General features: G+C 44.3%; 1 protein-coding gene across 5 annotated transcripts in view; it reads left to right on the plus strand.

The window, feature by feature from the left end:
- Positions 1 to 11,690, plus strand: part of mfsd2b (major facilitator superfamily domain containing 2B) — a 23,639-nt gene extending 11,949 nt beyond the window's left edge. For all 5 annotated transcript variants that reach the window (XM_042096260.1, XM_042096263.1, XM_042096261.1 and 2 more), the window contains 10 exons: positions 1,000 to 1,123; positions 2,961 to 3,039; positions 3,353 to 3,534; positions 6,020 to 6,110; positions 6,625 to 6,746; positions 7,328 to 7,411; positions 8,949 to 9,032; positions 9,635 to 9,744; positions 10,390 to 10,533; positions 10,813 to 11,690. In XM_042096260.1, coding sequence (XP_041952194.1) covers positions 1,000 to 1,123; positions 2,961 to 3,039; positions 3,353 to 3,534; positions 6,020 to 6,110; positions 6,625 to 6,746; positions 7,328 to 7,411; positions 8,949 to 9,032; positions 9,635 to 9,744; positions 10,390 to 10,533; positions 10,813 to 11,005 — 1,213 coding nt within the window. In that variant the 3' untranslated portion in view covers positions 11,006 to 11,690. The remainder of the gene's footprint in view (positions 1 to 999; positions 1,124 to 2,960; positions 3,040 to 3,352; positions 3,535 to 6,019; positions 6,111 to 6,624; positions 6,747 to 7,327; positions 7,412 to 8,948; positions 9,033 to 9,634; positions 9,745 to 10,389; positions 10,534 to 10,812) is intronic.
- Positions 11,691 to 11,810: the final 120 nt, after the last annotated feature.

An 11,810-nucleotide genomic window follows, 5' to 3' on the forward strand; every position in this document is an offset into this window, starting at 1 on the left:
GGCAAGGGGGATCTTACGTTTGGTTAGGTCCAGTAGCAATGAGCTCCGGGCCGTTGCTCGCACAGTCGGGTCGTCGTTATTTAACATATGCAGTAAGTGACTTATTCTGGTGGCTATATAAATCCATTCAATGTTAGGGATTCCAAGTCCCCCCTCCGATTTGTTCATGAAAATTATACTCCTTGTTGTGTGTGTGTTAATATTTGTCCATTTCCTAACCAGCTGCACTGACTTACAGACTCTCTCTCTCTCTCACACACACACACACACACACACACACACACACTGTTGTATCAGCAGCATTGGGCTGCATTATACATGGGAGCAGCATCCTCTCCCACATCCTTAAGATGCGAAAAGCAGCAGAAATCCACCCAATGGAGGCATGCACCGCATCCCTGTGTGTCTGAAGGCCAATGGTGTTTAGAGCGATCCTGTGGTCTGGGGGATTACGCCGTCATGGTTCGCTGTCATGTCCACAGAAACCCCAGGATAGATGCTCTTCACATACACTGCACACGTCTCTGGCATTCAAAAAGGCCAAATTGGCTGTCTCTTTTCATGTCAGATGCATAGATATGCACTTTAAGTCATTTGACTCTGTTTGGGAATGCTACCATGGAGAAAAATATTTGGGAGAATTGACCAGTCACTTCGGTTCAGTAATTCATGTTGTTTATTTGGCCTATTTTGCCCATTATGACAATTTAACCAAAGAGCTTAAACACAGAAGCAGGCACAAGAAGAAAAAATATATGATGATGAGAAACAAAATAAATCAAAACATGTCAATAAACAATAAATCAAACACATCAAAACACACATACGGTCATGTAAATAAATTAAGAAGGAAAAAAGGAAAGCAGAAACAGAAAAAATAACAATAACAACAAATGACAAGAAAACAACATAATCACATCTTACTTTAAATGTGATGCAGATGTGAGAAGGTGGAACATGTCTGTGGGCTGTAACATGGTGTTCCCTCTCCTGTTTTAGGATGGTGGGGTGCACTCCCTTTGTGGTGGTGGCCTACTTTTATCTCTGGTTCGTCCCGCCCTTCGCAAACGGCAAGTTCATGTGGTATCTGGGCTTCTATTGCCTATACCAGACCCTCATCACGGTAAGATGACCCTCTGTCAGGGGTTAATGACCACCTTTTCTCTCTCTGTTGTATTACCTGATACATGTTTTCCTCCCCCTTTCGATTTCCGCACTTCACAGCTTATATTTCAGAGGTTTTGAAGTAATGCATCTAGTTTAGCCTTTAAGTCAATCAGATAGCAATTTATTATCTATTATTGAGGCTGGGTTCACTGCAATATCACCTTCTGTTACAGCAAAGCTTTTTCTAACTGGTGAAATAACAGAGAGTTTCTCTCTGTTTTCTCTGAGATAGAGGACTTTATCTGTCCCGTCTGATTCCCCTGGAGATCGTATCTGAGCATGTCTGCTCTGGATCCCCTTCTAACCTGGCTATCCTTGCCACTCGTCTGCTGTGTTTCCTGACTCTTCCTCAATTCCCTCAAACAACCAATAAAAACAAGTTACCAACAGCCCCTCAGGAGTAGCACTTTGCTCTTAGTAGATAAAGACTTAGTAAGTGATCCCATCGAGCCTACAGCAGCCACAGTCAGATCCCATGGGGGATAGGATAGGACAGTTTTTTTGGGCTACAGCAAACCCTACAGTTTACATAAAGTTACATCAGCGAATCAAAATACCTTAAATATGGTCCTCTTTTGATGCGGTTGGGGCTGAGATTTATCTTTGTTTTTGCGCCGTCACTTAGGTCTGGCTGGAGTTTGTCCCTGACTACCAGGGCTCTCACCACCCTCCTCGCATGTGAGAGGCAGAAAAGAGCCCCAATGCCAGCCACAATGTGCTTCACTGTAATGATAAGTCACTGCAACTGCTTGATAAGTATATGGTGCGCCTCGCCAGCAGATTGGCTAAATGCTAGTTGCCTGTTTTAGCCCAAGCCATTGTCTTTTAACAGCGAGGGTTGGGAAACAAACAGCTGTCAGCCCATTTTAATGCTGTAGTCTTCAGTCAATAAAAACACAAGAGGAGGGAATGAATAGCGGGATAACGATGCCCACTCGTCACGTCTCAGGAAAGACCGTTTCCTTTGACGTATAGCAACATCACCCACTCGCGAAACTCATGGACACACCAACAGAAATAGCGTCTCGACGAGGCCCTTGCAAATGACATGCCTTCGCATTATGGCACAAAGGAAAGACTGGGCACAGCTTTCCCCGCGGCCATTTATTTTTGTAGTTCTCTGGCATGACGGGCCGGCCGCAAAGCTGAGTTGGCCGTTGTATAAATAACAAAGTGGCGAAAGAAGGAGATCGGCGTGCTAGCGCGCAGGGCAAGGTGGCGCTCGGAGGCCAAATGAGGCGATTGCTCATTGGCCGGAACAGAACCCGAGGTGATTAATATTGATGACGCTTCAGAAGTGGTACAAAAATAAAATGTTTATGAAGGAGAGAGAAGGGGAAAAAAATGTAGGCCTACATGCTGGGCAGGCATATGAGAGAACAACGCCCATAAGTTGTAAACCGTGTCTGCTTATTTATTGCCACGTTTATTTGGTCTTCTTGGTTCCCTTTTTTTCCTGCCCCAACTGCCTCTGCTTTTTCCACTAACATCTTACAGCCTTTTAAATGTATAGCTTGAAAGATATGATCCCAGGTCCCACATGGCTCAACGCTGTTGGTGCTAAGATTGTCAACAAATTACTGTCAACCCATAAAGTTGATATGGTTAACTTAGTAATCAAACCAAAGTAATTATCTATGGTCCATCTTAGTCTAAAGACCATCTCGTCATTTACTTATTTCCCTATTCACTATTATGTTTCAGTGTTATTGTTTTTAGACCTTTTAGACATTAATACAGTTATGTTCTAATGCAGTAGAGGTGATTTTCTACGTTCTCCTGTTCTCCCACAGTGCTTCCACGTGCCTTACTCAGCCCTCACCATGTTCCTCAGTACGGACCAGAGGGAGAGGGACTCTGCCACGGCCTACCGTACGTCTCCCACCCACACAGCATCGTTAATACCACACACACATGAGATGCAGATTTACTGTGTCAGAGCACTGAGTGGGTTTGGTGTCATTTGCACAAAGCGTAAACAGTCGAGATCTCTGACTACTTTTTGTTTACTTGATATTGAAATGAATTGTTGCTGATTTATTGTTTTGTTTTGGATCATTGTAATGTACACAACCTAAAATAAAATATAGTATCTTTATTAGTAATTCCACCTGCACTGGATGTTGTAAGTGCACTCGTTATCAGTAGTTATGACTGATAATTTTATGTTTGTGTTTGACTCCAGGTATGACGGCAGAGGTTCTGGGCACGCTCGTTGGTGCTGCCATCCAGGGTCAGATCGTGGCGAGTGCCCACACAATGAAGCACTGCCTACATCACAACCTGTCCACCAGTCACCTGGGCAACAGTAGCGGCTCCGAGGTCGTCAAGAGTCTGGCGCTCTCGCAGGACTTCCTGTCTCATGCGGTACGTGTCACTGTCACTACCACTTGCTGGGAATGTACACCACAAGCCAGACATGAGCAAGAGTGTGAAGTAAACTAATCAATTTACACTGCCTCCATCTCAAAGGGGACACAACAATGTGTTTATCCATGTGTTTTTTTCTAGGTGTCCGCTTCACATACCCTCTTGAAATAGATGTGGAGCGTAAAAATACACTTTCCTTTACTTTTAATGGCTGTAATACATGCGTAAAGTGCAAGTGGTGTAATTTGATAGACTAATTCTAATGGAATTCTATTGCTAACAATAGACGGACGTCAGACAGGCGACTGAAAAACGCTTCGAAAACGGCTCTGGGCAAATTCACAGTTACAGGGTGGACGAGGCTGGAGCAGTGCTGATACTGATCTGGTGCAGAGCCAAGCCAGATTAGGGCCAGATGTGGCCCACATTCAGGCTGGAAGTCAGCCATTATCTGCTCATCCTTTTACATTCAGAAACCTCTATTCTCTGGGGTATACTGAGTGACAAGGTCATTTTGAGCCTGTGAAAGGCTTTAAGTGCTCAGAGAAAATTGTTCCTCTGTTTGAGTCCCCTTAGAAAAGTGGTTCCATGGGAATCCTGTTAATGACCCTATGCTCAACCTTTTTTTTTGCTTTCAGCTTTTAGTTTAGGTTTTCAGAATTGAAAAACATTTCAGCATCAGAATACGCTGCCTTATCTTGTTGAAGGTCCAGTCTGAGATTCTAATTCAATATTTTTTTTGTGTCAAACTCCTTATTGTTCCCTAGCTGTCCGTTGTTTATGTATGGTCAAATCTTCAGTGTACACAGTGCTGGCTCTGTACATCAGAAACAAACATTGCGGTTCGGACTAAGACATACACAATTCCATCAAATCAAGTTCAAGTATTTCAGTAGCATGAAAGAGAGGTGGTGCAATTTAAATGGCTGTTGAGCTCAATGTCAACAACTTTTCACCACAGTTGCAGACTGTACCTTTAATGAATGCGATTAATATGATGTTATGTGAAAGTATTTTAAACATCCTTGGCTGCTTGCTGTATAGTTAATAGTTTCTCTGTCCTTTTGACACTGTGTACTGACACCTGTGTGCCTATTTTCATGGCTTGTTACAGTAGCGTTAAAAGACTGTGGGAAAGTCCACTGCTTGTTTACACACAGTCTAGCCATATAAACTAGAGGCCACACATAATTCATGTGGAAGTTCCGGTACGAGGCAGAGCAAGGAGGGTTGGATCCACATGTGCACCTTACACCAGCGGGCCCGAACACATCAGAGACTGCTGGGGTTTTGGGGGTTGATGTTTTGGCTCCCAAAAGAGCCCCAAAAGAACTCCCTGTTCCTTTTGCATGGGAAGCTAAAAGCCCCAGCCCTGATCCCACAGTGTGTGTGTGTGTGTGTGTGTGTGTGTGTGTGTGTGTTTGTACTTGCGTGCAAGCAAGCAAGAGTGTGTGCGGATATTTGCGAGTTTGTCTGCTTGTGTGTGTGCATCTGTGTGTGAGTGCATTTGTTTGTACGTATGCATGTGAGTTGTGTGTGTGTGTGTGTGTGTGTGTGTGTTTGCGCGTCTGTGTGATGTGTACTGTATGCGAAAGCAGTCGGGAGGAAGTTGCAACAGATGAAACGCGGCCGTGGGAGCCGTGCCACCAGCCACAGCTATTTGGAGCCAGCCTCCACCTCCACCCCTGACTGCCGCTGCCGCTCCCCGCTAGGCCACGGTCCCTCCGCTGCCCGCCCGCGAGCACTGCGCCCGGGCACTGCCACATTCCGCTGCGGCCCGACCGCCGGAGCTAGAGGGTGTGTGTGTGTGTGTCTGTGTGTGTGTGTCTGTGTCTGTGTGTGTGGTGGGGGGGGGGACTGTTTGGGTGCGCCCTGTAGGCGACGGAACCCCTGTCGGAAACGTTGGTCGGGTGAATGTTTGATCTGGATAAATAACCAGGAGTCTTTAGCTACAGGCCCGTGGAAATAACAGCAAACAAGTCTGAGGTTGTTTAGGGCAGTGCAGTTCCTGTTATGGGGACGCCAGGGGGGTGCAGGGTGTGTGTGTGTGTGTGTGTGTGTGTGTGTGTGTGTGTGTGTGTGTGTGTGTATTTGTTTGTGTATGTGTGTGTGTGTGTGTGTGCTTGTGTGTGTATGTGTGTGTGTGTGTGTGTGTGTGTGTGTGTGTGTGTGCATATTTGGTGTAATGTTAAATCAAGTGAAAGGTTCCTCTTTCTGTAGGGACAGTTCCAATTTTGGCACCCCCTCCTCCCCATCAAAAGACATGGCATCAGGATGTTTACAAGAATGCACTGTGCAGACGGGTAGTCCCAAGCCAAACAGAGCAATCTGAATACTGCTGTGTGGAGTGAGGGGAAATTAGAGGGGAAATAAGATGGAGTAATGGATCATATGCTGGTATAAATAAAGAAATGAGCTTCCTTTGGGCCCTCTCTGTCTAAATGATTGGCAGCTGACCGTTGGTAATTTTCCTCTTTTATAGAGAGAGGTCTACATGATCGCAGCAGGGGTGATCGGTGGGATATTTCTGATCTGCACTGTGGTGATGTTCTTGGGAGTTAAAGAGAAAGACGGTGAGTCTCTCTGTGTGTGTGTGTGTGTGTGTGTGTGTGTGTGTGTGTGTGTGTGTGTGTGTGTGTGTGTGTGTGTGTGTATGTGTATGTGTCTGTGTGTGTGTGTGAGTGTGTGTGTGTGTGTGTTTAGCTTAACTGCATACTCATGTTTCAGAATAATCCCATTACACAAGAAACAGTAGCTTCCAAGGACACTCACGTCTTCTGCAAGGTCCATACACACACAAGCACACACACACACACACACACACACACACACACACACACACACACACACACACACACACACACACACACATAGCATTATTCATAACTTTGAGTATATCATTTAACTTTACATTTACTCTACAGATTAATTCCATATTGAATTAACATCACTCTGTATTAGGACAAGTAATCTGGTCTAAGGGGTGTCGTAGGCATATTCTCACTCCATTGAATGTGTCCAATGGATTAATTTCTAAAGTAAATCGTTCAACCACTGAGCAGCATCCTCTCTGCACTGTTCCTGTAGATCCCTACGTACCAAAGACGGAGAAGCAGATTTCTTTCCATCAGGGTTTTGTGCTGGTGATGCGGCATGGGCCCTACATCACGCTCACAGCAGCCTTCCTCTTCATATCGGTGGCCATCCAGGTGAGATAGAACATCTGTCAGCATATCTCTGTCCCTCTCTCTCTGTTTGTCTCTCTCTCACCCCCCCCCCATATCTCGCTTTCACTCTCTCTCTCTGTCTGTCTGTCTGTCTGTCTGTCTGCATGTCCTTCGGTGTTTAATGTTTGTCATATTCTGTCTTTCTTTAAATCCCTTTGCCTGTTTGTGTTAATCTGCTCCTTTCTCTTGGTGTCTCTGTCATGTCATTCTTTCCTCATCTCTGTCATCTGTCACACCATCTACCTCTCTTTCTCTCTCTCTCTCCTTCTCCCTCTCTGCTGAACACCAGAGTAGCTGTGATATTTGATCAGTGGGAGAAACATTTCTATTTTTGAATATGCTTGAAAGTAGCTTTTCTCAAAACCCCAAACCTTTTTTCCAACCCACAAAGACAGTCTACATTTCAGAGCAAAAAAAAAAAATCTCCCTGCCTCACTTTTCCAGCTGACATCCATCCTGACACCTCAAAGGGATTATTATTCCCATGAAGTTCTCACTGTGGCAGTCAACCATAAGACGTGTTCATTAGTGTCTGCGTTTCTGATCGTTTGTCTCATCTGCAGCTGGTGCAGAGTAATTTTGTCCTCTTCTGCACCTACGCCGTGGACCTGCGAGATCACTTCCAGAACATCGTTTTGACCATTCTGGTGAGAACTACACCCTATACAGTATACCTAGCCATACTGTATGCACAGTATACTATATATACATCGTTTTTGCTCAATAGATTTGTAACGTTTGCTAGATTTCTCAGGGATTTAAGCTTTAAGCTTTGGGGCAGCCGTGGCCTACTGGTTACTTCGGACCTATAACCGGAGGGTTGCCTGTTTGAACCCCGACCAGTGGGCCGCGGCTGAAGTGCCCTTGAGCAAGGCACCTAACCCCTCACTGCTCCCCGAGTGCCGCTGTTGATGCAGGCAGCTCACTGCGCCGGGATTAGTGTGTGCTTCACCTCACTGTGTGTACACTGTTTGCTGTGTGTGTTTCACTAATTCACGGATTGGGATAAATGCAGAGACCAAATTTCCCTCACGGGATCAAAAGAGTATATATACTTACTTATACTTAATTTTTGTTTTTAATGTTTTTGTTTTTTTTATCTAAAGTTGCTTTGAACAAAAGTGTCTTAAGTACTGTAACTGTAACAATATCACCAAATGCAAATGTATCAAATCCATACATAGGTAGGCCTATGGTAGGCCACATCTCTGACTGCACAAAGTATGCTTTTTATAATTGACTGACTGGATCTGCTCCCTGCTATCTTAATTCAATGATCAAGATTATATCCCCAACCTCCCACCGCGGTCTTTTGATGAGGGGCTGTTGTGTTGACCAGTCATAAACGTTAGGTCATAGACTGAGGACTCTTTTCCTCAGTGGTTCCATGTTGGTGGAATGAGTTGCCCAGTTCTCTCCGTTCCTGTGATAGTTTTGGGTCTTTTAAGAAGGGTCTAAAGGCATATCTGTTCAATATGCACTTAGTTTATTAGGCGTTTTTTACATGTTATGGTTTGTTTATTATAGTATTTATTTATTTTCATTAGGCTATTGATTGAATTGACATTGTTTATTATTGCTGTTCTCCTTGGTGTAGTCTTACCAGCGTTTTAAAATGTTTACTATTAAATGTAACTATTGCATTGCTGTTATTTATGTCACTTTGGACAAAAGCATCTGCTAAAATACCATAACCATAACCATAATTAAAAATATCAGTGAGTGAATGATTAATGAATGATGAAAGGTTAATGAATTTTAATACGGTTACTCAACTAGAGGTCAATATAACTGTTCAATTCATAAAGATAAAAGGGGCAGCAGTGCATATATGCACAAAAGCATTTGTACAGAATTAATCCTCAAAACACTCAAGATATAGCAGTTCATAGTGTGTACTCTATCTTAAGAAACAATTCTATACAAATGTGCCCAGCTAGCCTTCTACTTATCGTTGTGGCCTTAACAAGTGTATTGATCCGCTATTACGGGACGTTGACCTGCTGAGGCCCTGGGTTGATGGGAGAGAGTGGTGATGGTCGACCCGTCTTATGTTACACTACAGAACACTGCTTTCAAGATGCTGAGGGATAGAACCGAACAAAACAAACAGGAACCTCACAAAATCTCTGGTATTTATTTTTTGCCGCTAAAAAAAGTGCTATCTGTCTTTGCTTTCCTCAGATCTCAGCCGTGGTGAGCATCCCATTTTGGCAGTGGTTCCTTGAGAGGTTTGGCAAGAAGACGGCAGCGTTCTGTGGTATCACGGTAAGTTCCACACCTGGTGTTGACTGTGGGAGACCCACAGGCTGGTCTCAGCCCTGCCCTGCATTAGCCTATAAGGCTTATCCCAGCATAAACATGCAACATTTAATAGGACTGCATCACATATCAGTTTGGGAAAGAGGAACATCTACAGGCAGATACAGAGTTTGCACAACTGGCATAACAATTTAGGGCCTGGTAGAAATAGTAGATTAAATGTGGAATATTTACCATTTCTACTTTTCAAAAAAAAAATTAAAGGATGTAAAAAGAATGTTACTGAATGTGATATCATATTTTGTATTATGTAACTCAATTCCAATTAAGCTCATATATTAAGTTATATTTCTATTCTTGGTTATGAGTGAGCTTGTCATCTCCAGAGCTGCAGACTCCTGTTAGGTCCCAAAGCAACGCTGCAACATTGCAGGAAAACAACATTGCTTAGGCTGTGGCGCCTTGCAGTGGACATCTCTGTTATTACACTCTCTGAATGACATTCCTCTTGGAGAGATTTGTGTTCCTCGAAGGCCCTAAATCATTGAGACAGCCATAGCCTGCAATTGCCAACCCTCTCCTAACGTGCAGTGGTCTCTTTTTCACAGTGGATCATGCCCTTCACCGTCATGCTGGTCTTCATCCCAAACCTGGTTGTGGCGTATGTGGTGGCCGTCTCGTCCGGCCTCAGCGTCGCTGCCTCGCTGCTGCTGCCATGGTAACCGCCAAACACCTGCTCAAAATACACCCCCCCCCCCCCCCCCCCCCCATTCCTCTTCAACACCCCCACCCACTCAAAACTTTAAAGTTTAATGGCAGAAGTCAAAGGCGAAGTGAGAGGAAACTGTAATTTGCATCAAGCGTGTAGGTAGCCTCCTGCTGGTTAGCTACCGTCCATGCTGCCAGCCATGCGTGTAACGGCTGTAGTAACATTGTCATTAGCATTGCTCGTGCCAATGATGTCATGCAGATGAAGGGGAATCACTGCACAGGGCTCTGCAGGGAGCTCCGTCTCTCTGTGTTTTATCTGGCCTAACACACCGCTGTCTTTACTCCCCAACCACAACACTAATCACTCCCCTGCTTTACAAATGACAGGGGGAAAAGGATGTGGGGTATTTATTTTGGGATGGAAGGGGGGGTTCCCCTGGTGGACTGGGGGGGGGGGGGGGGGGGGGGGGCTGACTATTATATACATTAGGCACATGACTTAGGTATGATTTGATTCATGTTATGGGCTCAACCAGTGTTTAAGAGAGCGTTCTGGACTGTGTTGACTGTTGCCATGGCTAACGTTGTGAGTGATGATGAGATGATGAGAGTGTGTCTTGTTTTGTGGTCTGTGCTCTTTGTGGTGGTCCAGGTCCATGCTCCCTGATGTGGTAGACGACTTTCGGCTGGCCAACCCTTTCTCCAAGGGACATGAGGCCATCTTCTACTCCTTCTATGTGTTCTTCACCAAGTTTGCTGCCGGGATATCACTGGGAGTCTCAACACTTTGTTTGGAGTGAGTCAGTCATTTTCGCCTTCTAAGTTCATGCTACGGCTTAAAAAAATCAAATAGTACAATGAATTGTGCCCTGTGGTGATACTGAAAATTCATCCATATCAAATGATTCTATACTTTCACATATTCATTACACGGTATTTTATATAGACATGCAAAATTGATTGCCTTAATACATTGCACATCTCCGTGCATGTGTTGCCTAGTCTTTTTTTTCACAAAGATAATTTGGACTATTTTGCTCACATTTGACCAAAGGCTTTGTCACCACGATAACAGGTTTGCAGGCTATGACACAGGAGCATGTCGGCAACCCCCTCCAGTGGCGTACACACTGAAGCTTCTGATTGGTGCAGCACCTGTGGCTTTCATTGTGACAGGGCTGATGATTCTTCTCCTGTACCCAATCAGTGAGGACGTGCGACTGCGGAATAAGCTAGCCCTAGAAGACCTCAGGTTGCAGTCTGTGTAGTAAGGGGCCGCTGTAAGGCTCAGGACTGTGGACTTGTGTAATCCCCTATGTATAACCATGTAACATCATACTGCAACTTTTAAATTACTTTTAAAACTCTTGCTGTAAATGTTAGCAAAGCTTGAGAACAATCCTTGGGGGACATTGGTCAGCGAGCCAAGTTAGTGACCTTCTGTTGACCTTTGCTAGAGGTGCTTCTATTCTGAAGTTCCGTTTCTCGGAAAAGCAAGCTCTCTAAGACAGCAATAGGGCATCCATCCCAGAGGAGTATACTACGAAGCGAGGTTACTTACCCAGGTAACCTCGGGAGCTAACGCTGATCTCATAACAGAAGCAATACATACAGTTAAGCATTCTTTTGGAGATCAACAGTTACTCCTGAAGTTACCGGGGTAAACCAGTAACCTCACTTCGTAGCATATCTCTCAGGTCCCTTGGAGAGTACCTGTGTGCATTAGCTATAGAACTGAACAAAGGCCACAGGATTTTTGCATTCCAGTATTACACTGGGATGAGTTGTGTTAGTGTATATTACACTGTGGAACAGAAATACTACAAATATATCATGTTTTCATGTAAACATTTAAGTTTGTTTCTGTATTTTCACAAGAACTTGTAAGGTTGATTGTTATTATTACATAAGGATTGTATTGTGATCTTGGATTAAAGATATAACCAATAACAATGATGATTCATCCAGTTTACACCTACCCCACATTCACCCATGATCAGATCTGTTTGAAGCAGTCAAAGCATTGAAAATCTAGGAGCATCTATCAAGGAGCATCAGGAGGAAATGCTAGTC

The sequence above is a fragment of the Alosa sapidissima genome, chromosome 6, assembly GCF_018492685.1.
Source record: "Alosa sapidissima isolate fAloSap1 chromosome 6, fAloSap1.pri, whole genome shotgun sequence".
Classification (NCBI taxonomy): Eukaryota; Metazoa; Chordata; class Actinopteri; order Clupeiformes; family Clupeidae; genus Alosa; species Alosa sapidissima.